Source organism: Emydura macquarii, unplaced genomic scaffold, assembly GCF_026122565.2.
Source record: "Emydura macquarii macquarii isolate MOO-44397 ecotype Brisbane River unplaced genomic scaffold, CSIRO-AGI_Emac_v2 contig_2422, whole genome shotgun sequence".
In the NCBI taxonomy this organism is placed as follows: Eukaryota; Metazoa; Chordata; order Testudines; family Chelidae; genus Emydura; species Emydura macquarii.
This window is the reverse complement of record NW_027132559.1, coordinates 6,965,159-6,983,517: the sequence shown is the minus strand read 5'-3', so window position 1 is coordinate 6,983,517 and position 18,359 is coordinate 6,965,159. Positions and strand designations below refer to the sequence as shown.

Sequence of the window (18,359 nt, the reverse complement as noted above, 5' to 3'; positions counted from 1 at the left end):
AGGCAAAAGTACAATCAAAGAATTCAGAAATGTCCAGCAGGAGCGAATGCAAACAGCAGCAGAAATACTTTAAAAAGATTCTCCCCCCCACCCTCCGTGAGGTATTTGCAAAACAAATTGTTTCTCACATTTGGTACGATTCCTTCTACCTTTGATGTTTCTCAGATATTGTTGGTATTTGAATAGTTTCTAAACATTTACTTTTTTTAGCTGATACCACAATACCTGTCAGATTTTTTCCCCCTGATCTAAAGTAAATTTTGTTATCTTTAAAGCACCAGTGACGTCTCCTTTTATTTCGAAATAGCTCTGCTGCTCTGGTGTAGTAGTAGATATTTTCTTTTCTGTATATCCTATAGTTATGTATTTGTTTCTTAAGAAAGCTTGCATTAAAATAGACTATTTTTTGACTATGGCTCTCATCCTGGAAAGGCTGGAGACCCTTCCTCTCAAAGCAGGCAACGGGGCTGCATGCAGCAGGGGGATGGGTGTCTCTCAGTGGCTCAGGACTGGGGCAGTGGCATTATGCTTATGAGGCTGACAGAGATACTGATGAGTAACCTTGTCTTTCCAGACAGCACAGCTGCTGGGCTTCCTGATCATAGCTGCCCCTTTGGGAGAAAGTCACTCCCTTTCCTTCAGCCTCACCTATGTGCGGCAAGATTGTCTGGTTTCTTCTTTGTGGGATTGCTGATCTCATTCTCCAGGGTCTGTGTCTATGAGACTGTGCCAGTGCTCATAGATTCACTAAAACTCTGGGATTCCCCCACTCTAGGACTACCAGTCCAACATCCACCCTCTCCACACAGCCTATTCCTCCAAGGTGTGGCTTTCTCTCCTCTACAATACAATGACATTCCTCCCATTTTTGGCCCCTCACTGCCTATATACAATCATTTTCTTTCTCTTGAGTGCAAGACTCAGAGAGAGACTTTCACTGGCATGCAATAGCAGAGGGACAAGCAAGAAGTTTTTCCTTCCCTTCCATGGCTGCACAAGTGTTATAGCAAGTGTTCACTCCCCATGAGCATGGCCATCGCATGCCTCCAGAAAGGTCCTCTGGAACTGGAGATCAGAGCTCACATCAGAGCTGGGGATATGTCCTGTAGCTGTTGGACAACACTAGCTTTTATGGATCAAAACTTCTTTTTTGGCCCTAACTAGTGAACATTTTAAAATCAGAACAAGACTCACCACATGCTTTGCAAATATGGCCTGTCTCTGAGATGTGCATCCGTGTGCGTGCATGCAAAAGGGTTTTGGAAAAAAGTTGAGACTCCTTACCCAACTTTACCAGAATTGCAGTTTTTTCCTAAACTGTTAATTCTTTGACATACATCTCCTCATCTTTCACCCATTAACCAATTTTCTCTTAAAAATGCAAAACTATCATAGTTCTTACACTGCACTTTACATTTTTACAGTAGATTTTAGGTATGAATTTTAAGGCCAAAAGAAAGTATTAGATCATCCAGTATGACCTGCATAATACAAGCAAGAGAATTTCACCCAGTTACCACTGTAAATAAATAAAAGTGTGTTTAAGTCCTATAAAACGGCAAAGTTTAAATGCAATTCTAGTCATAGTGCAACTGGCACACCACCATTGTACTGTATATTCTACATCACGAACTGTAATTCATAAAACACTCTTTTTAATAGTTTATCTTTATCAGCATGTTGTAATAAATTAAGACTAATAGAACTTGTGGATATCACGCTCTCGGAAGCACTGATAAAGACTGTTAAAGTACCCAAATTCCTTCCCAAATGACCAGGAAGAGTCTTGTCTATAATTTTGTTAAGTCATTATGGGCAGCCAGAGCCCTGTGATGTGAGCCTCATTTCATGGCTTTCGTGCCAGGGTGACATGAGATAATGCAGTAAAATTACACTGAATAATTACATAGTTAATTACACTGTCCCTGGTAGAAGTTACTCTGTGGCTATTTTTGTTTGAAACTGTTTTCCAACAAAAAGCAGAACACCTTTTTTTACCATAATATCTGCAGCACCTTTTCTGACCAGCTCTAAATGCAGATTATTGTATGGCAATGGGTCACCTCTGCCAACCGAACCAGCATGCAATCTATGTACATTATGATAATTCCCAGGAGAACAAGAAACACAGACCTGTGTCTTCTTTTGTCCCTAAAATGACACAGAATAGCACTTGAGATATTTGGCTCTCGACTGCTGCTTTTTTGTTGTTCAGAAACTTTGTTGAATCCCACGTCTCTGATTGCAATTAAATTATCTCTCTTTCTCTCTCTTTGGTACTTCTTCCCTGTTCAAGTAAGAAAATATATCCAAGTTTGTAGAAACAAGCATGTCTGTGCATTGTTTGGAGTACGTATGCGCAGGAGTTGCCAGATCAGGATGCAGCATTACTTGGAAATGCATGTGCTCAGGACTTGCATGCTTTCCCTAGTTGAGTTGAGCTATGTAATACAAGAAATAGAGTTGGCTGAACATGCCCCTTTCATTGATCATGGTGATGCCTACTCAATCCAGGCGGCTGTTTTCTTCTTTCAGCCAGAACCTACCATGAATAATGGAGCCTTTCAGAGACGCTCCAAAATATTGCCCGTTTGCTTTACAGATCCTTTCCATTTGTCATGCTGCTTTAACAGCAGCCCCTCCACTGGCTATCTACTTAGCTAGCTTTCGATATAGTCACATCATCTGGTTTCCTCCCCTAAATAACTCAGAGCATTTCCAATGCTGAGTTCTTGTCAGATCTCTTAAGTTTACACAGGGTTGGGCCTGGTCATTTCTTGGAGAGCAGCCCTCAAGGGAAACCCAGGAGTTGCAGATATGGTGGTATAATTACATGGTTGGTCCTTGTCTCTATACATTAGCCCAGCAGGGAACCATGGGGATGCTATGCTGATGGAGGTACTCTTTTGGGTGAGATGTGAAACCCTTAACCACTTGTTTCCGTTACATCTCTTCATGGCACATGGTGTAGGAACGGGTGCATGATGCCCATTATCTTTGTCCAATTCTCCTTTGGATAGTTACAGCCTAACTTGAAAAAAAAAAAACCCACCTCCCATTGTTTCAGCAGGGGATATTTGTCCCCATTTCATAGAATAAGAGACCTAAAACAGAGAACAGAATTATTATTGTAGGCCAACAAATCCATCTCCCATCCAGAACTGTTCTCTGCTGTACATTAAGTAGGGTTTGTCAAGTCTAATTTTTAAAATCACGAGGGTTGAGGACTCCCCTTCTTAAAAGCAATCAAACAAATACAGGACATTTAGGTCTGGAGTCTACAATTTGATCCGGCTCCATTGCCATTCTGTGAGGTACAAAGGGACCAGGAACTGTCCACACTGACCAACAGAAAATTCCCCTTTCACAGGAGAACTCTGCTGGCACAGATGTGTTAGCTCCACTCCCTGCATCTGCTCTTCTCCCCCACCTTATTGTCAGGGTCATGTTGGGGTGCAGAGTGGTGGTTTAGCTGTGTTATGCTGCCTGTGTTTCACTGGTGTAGCACCAATTCAGGATCTGCTAGGAAGCAGCTATACTTCTCATGAGGGGCAGGGTTGTCCCTGAGAACTGGGGAAATGGCTCCCTAACACCCGACCCTCTGTCTTGACAGAATCAAAAACGTATTTTTTTCTTTATATCTTTGTGTTGGCTATAATATCTCACCCCAGCTGTGTCTGAATAAGTACTGTAATACAGTATATGCCAATATACAGATAAAGGGTTTTGGTGCCCTACTGTATGTAAGGTAATAGGTTGTGTCATAAATAAACCAGACACCCCCTCCTGCCAAAATCAGGCTTTCAGTCCAGACTTTGAATTAATGCTCTGATTGCATTTGCACAAGTTGATCTTTCTCTCTAATTCTTTCTAATTTGCTAAAGAGGAATGGACTTTCCCACATAGAAATCTAGCTGTGAAGGGTATCATGCTCATGCCCCTGCATCCCTATGGTCAAATCAGTGCATTTCTTTTTCTAGACAAGGAAAGAGTTGTTTTGAAATGTCACTCAGTGATCTGTGCCACTCTTTTCTAAGTCAGCCTTAGGTAGGTCCATACTAACAACTAAGAGGCTGTAAAATGGTATTGGTGGATAACTGGAAATCCAGAAATTGCAACAGCCTCCCATTTGTTGTTTGCTAGTATACAGAAAAAGAGATGCAATAAACCATATGATCTCCCACCTTTCTATATCAGGTCATAATGTATTACATACATGTGCATGTGCTGATGCCACATGTGGTGTTAGTGGGTAGTTATGGTGTATGAATGTATGCAACACATTAATTTGTTATGTCATGCTTTTTCTAGTGATATATATATATGTATGTATATATGTATCTTAGAATAAAAAGCTTTTGAACTTCAGAAGTGACTCCAATAAATCTTTCTCCAGTGCTATTTTAGCATTCTCCTCTCAGTTACACCAGAGTAAATTATGAGTGACTGCACTGAAATCATTGGAGATAGATCAGTGTAAAATCAGTGTAAGTGAGAGATAACCAGGCCCTTGGAAGCCAGCCAACTGCAGAGAGAATCCTCACAGCCACCTTGAGGTTTTCAAACTTTCATTATTTTAAATTTCAGATGGCTGGCTGAGCATTGCCTATACTAAAACCTGATACAATAATAGGAGTCAGAGGTGCAAAAAGGCTTCTTAGGTCATCCAGTCCATCTTCCTGCCAATATTAAGATTGTTTTCTGTAGGTTCAATTTCTAGTGATCCTGGAAATTACTGCCCCGGTAAAATGGACACTTTAAAGAAAACAAAGCAATTCAAACTTCAGATGTAGCCAGACAGATCCCATCCCAATGCAGCGTTATGGTTATGATATTGGAACCTCTGTTTTTCCTTTTGCTTTGTTACAGATTTCAAATTATGACCATTGAAATCTGTGATTTATATATGTGAGACATTTTGATCTACCTCTTACTAAGCGTGGATGAGCTGTTCAAATATTATAAGAACTTCCCTGAAACTTAAGCTAAATAACGTATCTTTTAATTTAAAAAATTGGTTAATTTTCCCACCCCCCATCATTTTTGAGTATCTCTGCACTTCCAGTGGCAGGAGGCAATCATTAGTGGAGGTGTTGAAATACTGTAAGAAAGTCTATTCTTGTGGGATTTGCACCCTACCAGGATCAGGAAAAATTGGAAGTTTTGCGAGAAGCTCACTTCTCATGAGTTTTCCGTTCCAAATTTACAGACCTAGACAATTCCAATAAGATTCAGATGAGAAACTTCATTTTGAGGCTTATTAGAATTACACCTTTTGAAGTTTAGTATGAATATTGATTCATGTATCAGTTCACATGGATGGTCATTTTTGGGCAGAGTGAGAGGGGAGAAACAGCCTAACCGTTCCAGTACTAAAATGGTTAGGGTTTGGGACCCCTTGTAGATTGGAGGCAGAGAAGGGCTAAATTCCAGACAGAAAATGGATTTGTGGCATTGGCTGAATAACATTTAAAAGTCTATTTCTAAAGCTGGTTAGTTGGGAGAAGGTACCAAGATGCGAAGTTCCCTTTCTGTGGTACCTATTTTATGTGTGTTAATGTCTTCACTGAGGATTCTATTGTGAGTTCCATTTTGGGGTCTGTAGCTTTTTGAGCATTCATACGTCTGTAGCACGCTAGCCTTGATGGCTGTTGTAGTCTCAGAGAGCGTATCTCAGTCGGGGAGGGAAGGAGGCGCATCAGTCGCCACCTCTCTTAAACTGTAAGGAATTAACAGGAAAATGAAGCTAATTGGATTGTGTTTGGCAAAAGTCTTATTTTATTGTATTTATCTTATTTATGCAGATTTTTAGGCCCTGGGTGCTGAAAAACACAGAAATCATGAAACCACTTGCTTCCAAAAAAGATTCTTGCAAAGGTTCTCTAATAAAAACAGAGAGCTGCTTTAATAAAGCCATGTTCATCCTCACACAAATGCTGGTCATGAATACGTGTCTAACATAACTGGAATAAATGCCCAACTCTACTTTTCCACTATAGCAACTTAACATTCCATGGAGGCTGATTATATTTTCAACAATATTTGTTGTAGTCTTTTAAGGTCTGCCAATGTTTTTTTTAAGCTTAGTTAGTAAGAACAGCTGCTGGTGGAGCCAAGGCTAAAAGAGGCAAAAAATATCTGCAGAAGGCAAGATTTTACTTCAAAAGATCAGTATTACAAAGCATTACTGTTGCTGGTATAATCACTTTCTTTGGGGGCTGCTAACATAGACTGGGTTTCTTGTCTTTGCAGCCCCCACTGAGCCTTTGCTGTGCAAATTTGCTGATGGAGGGCAAAAGAAGCGACAGAATCAAAGCAAATACACACAGAATGGAAGGCCGTGGCCAAGAGACGGAGAGGTGAGTAGCATTCAGCAATTGTTATTCAGCCATTTGAGAGGACCCACCTTCACGACCTATGTGGCTGGTTTTCAGGACCTTGATAAAATCATAAATAAAATGGCTTCAAAAGGAGCGAGAGAGGGACTTTTATGTTAATGTGTCACATGTAAAGTTACAGAATGGAGAGATACAGAGCTATGTAATTGACCTCAGTGTTGTCATACAATGAGCTCTTTGTCTGTTCCTATATTTGAACTCAGTGGATATTTACAGTGAGCCACCAACAGTGGATAGTTCTGCATTGTAGCAGTCATGTAAATGAGAGCGTGTTCAACTAAGCTTAGCAACTTCTTACATTATGAAATATATTTGTAAAATAACCCCCAGTGGCAGCGCTATTGCCAGTCTTCATGGTGCATTTTTTTTTAAGGTCTGGCATGGAGAGTGTATTGATTATACAAAATGGAAAAATACACTTGCACCCAAATTCAGATCCAATGAAAGAAGGTTCCATTCACTCACAGCAGATGTGAGTTTGGGCTCTTTGTTCAGTTGACAGACAAGGAAGTTTACAGCATATCAGTTTCCATAATGGGTATGGGGATAAGATAATTTAACAGTTGCTTCCCTTTGTTGCTGTAAATGTTCAACAAACCTTTCCATGAACATGTACCCAAGGCAACTCCATGTGTGTACCAAATAAGAATGACATTCGTTTCACCCTTCAAAGGTTTGTTTATTCCTGTTCAATGTTGTTATGAGATGACGCCATTTTAATCACTGAAGTAAATCTGATTGTAGTACAGTCTTGGATATTGGTGGAGCTGCTAGAGTGAAGTTCTTGAAGTATTTCCATGTCTAAAGACCTCCCTTCCTGAAGTTTATCATTGGGGTGTTAAAAGTTTTACTTCCTGCTGAAATATGGCATACTTGAGTTGAAGCTTTTTTAGTGATTCACATTTAAATTTTACAAAAAGAGAGAGAGAGTTTGGCCATTTGTAACTTACAAAGGTAGTTAGTGGTTTCAGACAGGTTGTTGTTTTCTTCTAACTAAACTCCAGCTTGATTTGGTTAGCTGATAGTTTGCAGACCACTAATCCATGAAGTGCAGAGCATTAGTCCATGAAGCACCATAAGTGAAACAAACAAAAAAGGCATCTTGAAATCATACATGTTGCTCACTTTAACAAGGCAGTTACCGTACACTGACCCAACAAAAATTCCCAAAAGTATTTTTAACTTGCAGGCTTAGAACACCAGTCTGGCAGCCACATTGACATTAGAGACTGAAATAGCCTCAAAGGGGTCATTACGGTTGTTATGCCACTGATCCAAAAAACTGAGAAGCCTCCTTTGGAGACATTATGGTTTATCATGGTAAGAACCTACAGAATAAGGAGTGCCCAAGAATGTCTTGACCGTAACATAAACATCTCTAAAGACTAATTTATATGGTAGGCACTAACAACCTTTCTATTAGGCCAACAATTCATATTTTAAACAGCCTATAAATCCATATTTATGCAACAGATGCCATTGTAGCCTATAATGTCAACTGCCCTACACTTCTTGAATTCAAATCAATAAATAGAAAGAGAAAGTAAAGTTAAATCTGACATGCCACCATTATGCCTAGTGCCGAAGAGTTCAACTCCACATATGATATGTCCTATATGTGCTGGAATAGTTAGATACAATGGGGCAAGAACAATGTTATACTCATGACTTATAAATAGGATTTGCTTAATATGTTAATAATCTTTAGCATCAAAAAGTATCCAAAGAAAGCAGTCCTTACTACTATTCTACGGTATAACTATCAAAATACAAAGCTATTGTCATTGAAAAGATGCCATTACATTACCAGTACACAGATGCAAAACAAACTTGGAAAGACTACAAAGAAAAACAGGCAAGAATATTTCAAGATAGAAATGTCCTTTGCAGAAATTTGGGTTTTTTTCAGATATTAATGACCTTTGGTAACACTTCACTATCTTTTGGGAGCTGCTAACTGGAGTAACTGAGACAATAATGCATTTAATCTTTTAGTGGAAGTCAGGCGTTTATTGTATATCTTTGACATGTTCATATGTTTTGCGCAGTTGCTAAGCAAAGTCCTTTTGTGCAGTTAATGTTATTGTTTGAAATGTAATGGAGTTTTTCTAGCTCTTTATACTGTGCCTGCTAGCAAGACACATTGGTCAATTGTTTCATATGCTGTGGGCTTTAAATGGAATGCCCTTTTGTAATAATATTTGATACAACTATCATTTGTTTAAGCAAAATAGGCAGGGAATAGTAAGGAATAATTATCCAGAGAACAGGTGTCCTAGTTCTGATTAGGGATGGGACATTAAAATCTTTCCTGCACCTCTGCTTTTCTTGGTTCCACTAAAGAATAGAAGTACTGAAATACCATCCTAGAGATATTCCCTTGATATTTCCAACCTGGCCACATCTTATGAGATTTGATTTCCAGACCAAAATATATTTGGCTATGATTCAAATAAATGTTTGAACACTTGGTGCTGATGTGAACTCCATCTCTGAAACTTCAGAGGTTTGATCATCATTAATACTGAATGCAGATGAGGGTTATTGTTTCGGAGAACAGACTCCAGGGAAATGACACTAGCACTTTTGTTAAAGGCCTCAAGTTTGAGTATGCAAAGTAGAAACAGACAGCTATGCGTAATACTTTGATGTAGAAAAAAATGCAGAGGATTTAGTTAAGAAGAACAAATCACTGTATTATTATCTCTCTATCCATTCTGTTCTCAAATCTGTAGCTTTCCTTTATGGAAAAAAGGGATGTAATTCAGGACACCCCTAGGCCACACTGATACCAACTGCATTTTCAGCCCATTGTGGCCACTGCAGTGCACCATAAGGTTAGGGCTTCTCTAATCCAGTGCAGGGCAGGGAAGACAGAAGCATCAGGATCACGGGAGCTCAAAGGGGAGCTTTAACTTGTACTCTGAGTTTGCATGCAGCTGGCCATCTAGGTTTTACAGTAATTTCTACAAAACCCTACTGAAATTCTTTAGAACACTTTTGGTTTAGTTCTTATTAAATATATTAGGATGTTTTTCCGGAAAAGCCAAGTTAAAAGCAATGAAGAATAGAAGACCTTCACCTAGTACTTTCTAATCCCTTAACTCCCACCTAAATTTGAAGCGTTTGAAAAGATTCATCATGTTAAATGATTTGACTGAGTTATGGTAATGACTAACAAGCATGAAACTGACGTTATTACGGCCTAGTTTATAGATTAAGTTTAAGCATATACAGTGAAATTCAAAAATACTTGAAATATTTTTGGTGAGATTTTGGCATGATTGTCATCTCGCTCATACCAGTTCTGCACCAGTGTAACTTCATTGATTGTAGTATAGTTCCATCTGAGCTCTGTTTTGAAAACATCCCTGACAGTACCACACTAAAAAGAGGGTGAGGGAGAGAAGAGACACATTTAATTGTGGCTGTGAAACATTTGCTTTTATTTAAATGCACTTCTAATCATGATGGACAAATCACTTAAATCTGTCTGGGAAATTATATGGGAATTTAATTATGTATTTATTATTTTTCTTACAAAAGTGTCATCTATTAAATTAATCTCTTAACCCGAGGGGTGAAAATCAGAGTTTATTGAGCAGATATGTCTCCAGTAAAGTCAGGGAGTTCCATATGCTTCCACCAGATCTGAATTTGGCCTGATGTGTGTAGCAAATTATTTGAATTTCCACTGATAATTCTTTCATTGCTTGTTTTTCTTTACACTGATAGCTGCTCCTGTTACCTGTGGTTATACTGCCTTTTGTGAACAGCCAATATAGTAACAAAATTACATTTTGCTTTTACCCGAGATTATCGTTTTGTAGGAAATTCCCAAGAAATGAAATAAACATGTAGTTATTTATTTATTTATTTATTTTAAAACACAGCTGTACTGAAAAGTTTCTTCTTGCTGTCTTTTGTTTTGATTTATTCATTACAGTTCTGCTCAATGCTAGACTGCAATTTAGAAAGAAAAATATACAAATATCATGTGGGAGACAGAGATTTCCCCCCTGTGTTGTAAAGTCAATGTCAGAAGATGGTCAAATCCACTGATCCATGTGCCAGTCCTCGCCTCTCTGCTAGCAGCAGGAATTTAGAAACGATGAGTAGGTCTGTGCTGGGCACATTTATAATGCAGGCCCAGATTTCTTTTTATGCTTTCAAGGAGACAGGTAACACTTAGCTGTGCTCCATAACCCTAAGTGTTATCTAGACAATCTAGACAAGTCGAGACAATTCTACATCTAGACAATTCTTATCTAAAAAATTCTCATCTTTGGGAGATAATTTTTAGACCTGTCCAGACACACAGTGCTACACACACACACACAGCCCATATGCCCAAAGATATTTCTTGTGTTTTAAAGTGCGTGTATGTTCAGCATTAGGGCTACTTTCTATGCATTCTTTCAGTAAGAGCTTAAGTTACACAGCAACAGAAGAATATACTGCCACAGAAGGCAGTGGAAAAACATATATCTGAGTTAAAATCTACATAGTAGTGTATTAAATCTTCCACAGGAACACAGGCATTACAGGTAGCATTTTCAAAAGTGCCTAAATGAGTTGGGTGCCCAAGTCCCATTTAATGTCACTGGGAGGTGTGCTCCTAACGCACATTTTTGAAAAGCTCAGCACGTATGACTTCACTGTCATTGGAGTCAGGTTTCTAAAAGACAATTAAAATTGTTTAGAATAAATGGATCCATTTGGATAAAATAAGAACTGACCTGAAACTTTATTCAAAATTCAAACCAAAAGTTTGCTTAGTCTAGAGATTTGGCCTCAGATTGCCATCCTGTTGAAAAATCCATGGGAGTCTCTCTCATGGGGATAGGAAAACTCCATGAGGTTCTACCCTCATGGGGTTTCCTCTAAATTCTTTCACCTGGGCAGAGTTTGCCCTATGCAAAAAAAGTAGGATGTCTAGCCCCCAAGCTCTGCAAATTTCTTAAAATCACCTTAGATCTCAGGCAAGCAACCTGAGACATAGGTCAATCCATTGACCTGCCTCCTTTCTGAATCTGACTACTCACGACTGCCTCTGGAAGCCTTCGCTATGAAGGGCAGGTTCCACAGTGCCAACAGCTATAGTCTGTAGCTGTATTAACACTTAAGCAGATTCATAGCAAGGTGGCTTTCCAGATCCCAACCAGCTATCTCCACATGTTTCCAGACCCGTATGCAGTCCATGAGGTTTGGCCCTTTTTACAGAGACATCTGCCTCTATTATACAGATCTGTGAGTATCCTAGAGTTATGATATGGCCCTTATTTTTTATTTTTACTAACCTCAGCAGTTCCTGGTAGTGGCTAAAAGCAAAAGAAAATGATCAAATACCATGAGACCAAGCTATTTAGATTTCTAGTCTGGTTTTGACAGTCCAATAGAGTTGCAGATTGTTCAGCTAAGGTTCTCCGGTGAACCTCTGAACTCTTTGAAATTCACCAATCACTACTTTTCATCTTTTACTGATTTGACTTTAAAATAATATATTTTCCCCTCTGACATACACCAACAATTTCTTCACAATACTTGAAGCTGCACAGGGAGCACATGCGCATTAAAATGAGTGTCTCCCAGCATGTATCACTGGGAAACATTCTTTTGTATACCGCTGTATATTTAAAAGGTGTCACATCTACACTTTAGTTTCCTTTAAAGAGAAAGAAACCACCGCTTCTTTTCTTAATTCAGGAGCATTTCTAATAATGTGAGGCTTTTCAGACAGAACTCCCTTAAATAATCAGAGGAAGGAACTCTGCCAAGTTAACTTTCCTGCCAACTATGCTTATTTTATTAAAACAGTATTTTAAACAAATCTCATTTGGATTGTTGGTCTTTCCCTCTCCCTGCCTTCTTAAAAAGAGTTTTCATTTAGAATATTTGCAATCAAGGCAAGAAGATTCCTTGTGCTTTGCAGCCCGCCAGATATTAGGAGCAGTTACCAAACACTTTAAGAAAATTATGCCAATTGTAGTATCAGAAATGTTAGTTTACTGAACTGTATTAATGAAGGGCGTGGCCGGGCCCCCGTGGATGTAGATCACATCCTTCCTGTTAAGAAAGTGGGAAGACAGGTGCTGAGTGGAGAAAAGGAGGTTCTGGAAGAGGGAGGTGTCATCAGTGCACTGGCTCCTCATAGATTCCCCGCAGACAGGCCCACCGACAGGAAGGGGCAAAAGGGGCAATTGCCCAGGGGCTCGGCGATTTTAAGGGGGCCTGGTGTTTTTAAAAGGGGCCCAGGCCATGGGCGGTGGGGTGAAAGTTTCCCCTTGGGGAGGATAGCTCCACATCCTGCCTCTTCCGCCCATGGCTCCTGCCCACAGTCCACTTCCGCTCCACCCCAGGCCCTGCCCCCACCCCGCTCGCCACTGCATCCCTCCCCACCAGCCCACCTCCCTGACTGGCTCCCCCTCCTCTCTTCCACACGCCCCTTTTCCCACTCGGCCTCTCTGCAGCCGCGTTCCCCCTCCCCGCTCAGCACCCCATGCCATCGCTTGCCACATGCATCCCTTGTTTCCTCTCCCGCTCATCCCACACCACGTCCCTCCTCCCCACTCAGCCCCTCCAGCTGTCACTCACCACCTGGGGGAAGAGGGAGTGTAGAAGAGAGGAGGGGGACCGAACGATGGTGGGGGGAGATGGGCTGAGTGGGCGAGGTTGTGGGGCCTGGGGAAGAGCAGGGTCAGAGCTGGGGGTGGACTGTGGGCAGGGCAACAGGAGGAAGGGACGGGGTTGGGACTGGTCTGCCCTGGGGACCAGAATTTCTGTCGACGGGCCTGCCCACGGAAATTAATACAAGCCCAGGAGATATTATTTTTCTACAGCCCAAACGCTTCAGTGCAGATTCCCACTTTAAGGAGTGGGATACCTAGAGCAACTGCCCTCTGGAGAACCCAATGAAGCCATGCCAATGGGAGTGAGATTTGGGGGTGAGGCACAAAGGATCCAGATCTGGTAGGGTGCAGGGCATCTGGGTGGATGATTGTGGCCTTCCCAATGCCCCCTGGGGTGGGTGTGTGTGTGTGTGTGTGTGTGTGTAAAATGTAGATGTCACCATAGGTTTCTGCAGTTTGTAACTGAAAATTTAGTCTTGGTGGTAACAATATGAGGGTATAGCTTTTTATAGAAACTGTTGCCCAAAGATTTGGGGTCATGATTGATAATCAGCTGAACATGAGCACTCAGTGTGATGCTGTGGCCAAAAATGCTAATATGATCCTGGGATGCATGAGCAGGGAAATCTCTACTAGGAGTGTCTCTATATTTGGCACTGATGCGAATACTGTGTCCAGTTCTGGCACACACAATTCGAGAAGGATGTTGATAAATTGGGAGAGGGTTTGGAGAAGAGCCATAAGAATGACTGAAGGATTAGAAAACATGCCTTATAGTGACAGACTCAAGGAGCTCAGTCTATGTTGCTTAAGAAAGATAATGTTAAGGGGTGACTTGATTACAGTCTATAAGTATCTCCCTGGGGAACAAACATTTAATAGTGGATTCTTTAGTCTAGCAGAGGAAGGCATAACAGGATCCAATAGCTGGAAGCTGAAGCTAGACAAATAAGACTGGAAATAAGGCTTACATTTTTAACTGTGAGAGTACATAACCATTGGAACAATGTACCAAGGGATATGGTGGATTCTCTATCACTGAACATTTTTAAATCAAAATTGGATGTTTCCTAAAAGATGATGCTCTAGGAATTGTTTTGGGGAAGTTCTATGGCCTGTGTTATATAGGTCAACCTGGATAATCACAAGGCCCCTTCTGGCCTTGGAATCTATGAATCTAGGATGTTTCACAGAATTTATGGTCTAGACCTTACCATGAATTGGTCTTTATTTGTGTTTGTGTAAGAAAAATATTGTTCAGACTGTATGGCCCTTGCTGTTAGAGTTCAGAAACAATCTACAGAGAACTAATAAACCTGGCTTATTTCACAGGTTTTGATATGTGAGATTTTTTGACTAATCATTCCACAATATAATCCTTTCTTTGTGTGATTCACAAATTACAATTTACATACACAATGCAAATGAGTATCTTTTTAATGAGGGAAACTTACTCATTTATGTTTAAATCATAACAAGAGAAAAAAGGCTGAGCACAATTTTTTTGCCAGCGGAATTAAGCAAAGTAAAATGTTGAATGAGGGTTTTCAAGTTTCTTCCTTTCTAAGGCAACTCTTGCCCTCCAGGGACATGTAAGATTTTCTGTTATTTCCTGTGTGTTTTTCAAGGAAGGATTTTAAGTTTGAAGAAAGATGCAGAGTGAGTAGTTTCATTAGAATCTGTTAATCTCCTGTTGTAGTAATTAGAAAACTACATTAGCAAAATATTGAAAATGTCATTCTTTTGAAAACTTGCTAAATTGCAAATACCTATTTTCTTGCATGCCTTTGAAGCTTCGCATTACAGTGTAGTTAAAATAAAAGGGAATTTGGGAAAATGAGAGTATATTTTTTCATGATTAATGTCCATGGGTCAAAACTAGTTAGTTTTCATAGAGCGGTGTTACTTGTGCTTGTAGTAGTCACTTGTCTAAACTTTTCAAATTCTCCTTTGACAGCTATATATGTGGTAGAAAGAAAATTTATGTAGGGAATATTATAATTCCACTTCCTAGTTATCAATCACCCAAAAAAATTTAAAGGTGAACTGGAGATTTAAGAAAATGATTTGTGCCCTTTTTGCTTTGCCAGAAGACCTGAGAGGTTTTAATATTGTTATTTATTTGTAGTGTGGTAGCACCAAGAGCAGTTATTCAGGGTCCCATCATGCTAGGGACTATATAAATATAAAGGAAATGCCCAAAGAATTTAAAATCCAAAAGACAAATATGTAACAGATAGGTGAGACAGACAACAAATGGGCAAGAAGAGGACAGACTAACAGCAATAACAGGATGTTTTAGCATAGACTAGTTGTGTGCAAAATTACTAGATGTAGTGAATGCTTAGATTGTTTCTGTTGGGTTTCTTTCAGTTTTTTAACCTTATAAATCTGAAGAATATTAAGTCTTGTCTTCTCTGTTTCAACGGAGGTCTTCACTGGAAGAGATAGCAATGTACGTTAGGAATTCTCTTAGTCCTGAAGTGATGAGGAGGGGATGTTGAATCCTTAACAAAATGGCTTTTCTTCCAAATGTTCATGAGGCATTTGAATTCAGAAGTTGTTAAGGAAAACAAACAAACAAACAAAAAGAGATTTAAACAGTATAATAAAAATCACTTCCCCATCAGTTAATCTGCTTTCACTTCCATGATGTTTGAAATATCCTAAGCTTACTCATTCTCTATTTGCCCAGAATGTTTTTTGTTTATTATTATTAACCATAACAATTGCCAATGCTAACCTTTAATTTTAATTTAATTTTTGAGATGGTTAGGTATTGAAATTCTGGGGCACCCAAAATTACAAAGCCACCAAAAATATCAATAAACAGCAAAGTATGGTCCCACCCCCAGACCTCCTTGCTGTTGAAAATCTGTGGTCCAATTATTCAGTAACCAAAAAGCTACCTGACAAATAACTGTCTGGGGTTTCAGCTAGTATTTCATCATCAGTGCCACTGCTAATAGAATGAAGGAGATGCTATCCCCTCACTGCAACATAAGTAATACTGATGGATGAAAAAACTTGGAAGATAGTATTCACTATTTCACACAGCTGAGGAACAGGAAAACATTGAGGCATGAATTATGTGGCCTTCATCTCTTTGTTCTCGAGAACATCCTTCCAGCAATCTGCATCTGCATTGGATGGAAGTTTGATGCTATCCCTCATATATTTTTTCTGGTATTTTCAATATTCTGCTTATCGTATTATAGAGAAAATGATGGATGGTTTTCACATAGGCTATAGTTACTCATCAGTTTCTAGCCCTGATGAGTCATGAAACTTCAGACTGTAAACCTGTCACTGGTGCAGGATAAATATTGGCTCTCTTGGGCTTCAGGCCAGTGTGATTTTGTGGGGAGAAATGACACAAATTGCTGGAAAAGAAGTAAATAAATTCTCTGTTTTGCAGCTGTTTGGAATGGCAGCTCTTTGAAACCGTTCTGAGGTGTGGGATGTTAGAGATACAGTGTTAAGTGTATTACTAGGCAAAATATATATCACTGCAACATGTGTTTGTCTTGTCTGACTGTCTAATCCGAAGCTTTCACTTAGTGGCAAATGTAATAGTCAAATTTATAGTGATCATCATTAACTTTTTTGGGTCATATTCTGATCCTCATTCTTCACAAGTATGCCCTATGCTATTCAGTCTGGAGTAAGGATATCAGAATCTGGCTTTTTACATTTTTGTTTTTCCAAGCAGATAATATTCACAGTATTTTTTATCCTTAGTACACATAAAAGCTAGCAATGTAATGGTAACATATATGCAAGGGAGGGTGTGGATGGATGAATGTATAGATAGATAGATCAACCCACGAAGTTATGCCAGTTTGCACCAATTGAAGATCTGACCCATAAAAATGTTGTTTAAATATTCATGGGGAAAATACCTGTAATTATGTAATACGTGCACTTTTGCCTGCCTCAGGTGCACTCTGTTTGCCAGTCAATCTCTACTGAAGCTGTTTTTAACATCTGTAACTTTGGAGAGCTGGCAAGCAGCTTTTCTTTATATTTATTTTTGTGTTTCCTCCTTTTTTCCCTCGTACTGGAATTTTATCCCCAAATTACATTGATCCAGGGCATTGGATGCACAATATTTATTTCTGATCCAGAGACAGTTTTAAGGTTGTGTATCTCATGACCATCAAATCTAGCAACCCACGCCTTATCTTTTTGGATCCCTCCTTTCCAAGGGATTATAGCATTTGTTTGCAGCCTTGAGCAGGTGTGGCATGGAATATTAAAGTTTTATAACACAATGATTTATAGAAAACTTCTTAAGGTGTTTTTAGAGGGTTTTAAAAAGTTGTTAGAACTATTTTTTCTGTCCCTCCAGGGCTTGCACATGCTAATTAAGTTGTCTTTACTAGTAGAGGGATATTAAAAATTAGAACCAATAACAAATTTTACAACTGTAAAGAAAGGAAAAGAAAGGAACTTTTCTCTAAAATGAATCTCAGAAAAAATAAATTTGTTATACTAGTGTTATTGGCAGTGTTTTGGGATAACCTGCATAACTTTCATTACCGAGTAATGTATCTATCCCAAATAATAGGATACACAGAGAAAGCAGAAAGGTATGGAGTGTAAAGGAATGGAGAAGCAATGAGTGAGTTAAGCAGTTCATCCTGAACACATGACAAAACATCTGTTATGTCTCTACCCTCATATATTTTCTTTAGGTTACACATTTAGCGATTCCAAATAACTATTTTTTCATATTCCAGACAGACAGACATGCACACACACACACACGTACACACACAGAGTTTTTACTGGTAGTAGTATTTAGTGTTAAGATTGTAAATAGTTGCCAGTATTTCAGATCCTCACAATGTTCTAGGGTATTCCATTTTTTAGGCTGAAATTTTCAGTTTTAGGACTCAACCCAACTGTGATTTTTAAAAGTTTGAAGAAATGCTCTTCAGCCATTTTTTGCTATGACTCAAGTGAAAAAAAACCCCAACAACATCGCATTTATTTTTTTTAAAATTAGCCACATATTCATGGACTTAGTCTCCTGGGACAGCTTCCATATATCGGTGTAAATATCTCATTGAAACAGCAACATTTTCAATGAACAAAACAAAACAAAATCTTGCCCCAACATCAGGGACAGATTATAACCCTAGGTGAAGAAAAGCCATGCTAGCTGAATGGTATAATGCTCTAAATTCTAAGCTTTTGCTTAAAATAAATGTTTCCAAAATGACACCAAGTCACATTGTAGTCTGAAGTGCTGCTACTGTGTTAGCTCACTGTTTCAGAAAACGGTCTCCAATCAAACAATCTGTGCCCTGTTGTCAGCACAGTCCTG

General features: G+C 39.3%; 1 protein-coding gene across 11 annotated transcripts in view; it reads left to right on the top strand.

Annotated features, from left to right (window-relative positions):
• RBMS3 (RNA binding motif single stranded interacting protein 3) overlaps positions 1 to 18,359 on the top strand; it is an 864,086-nt gene that overhangs the window by 765,874 nt on the left and 79,853 nt on the right. For all 11 annotated transcript variants that reach the window (XM_067561871.1, XM_067561866.1, XM_067561863.1 and 8 more), the window contains one exon: positions 6,253 to 6,359. In XM_067561871.1, coding sequence (XP_067417972.1) covers positions 6,253 to 6,359 — 107 coding nt within the window. The remainder of the gene's footprint in view (positions 1 to 6,252; positions 6,360 to 18,359) is intronic.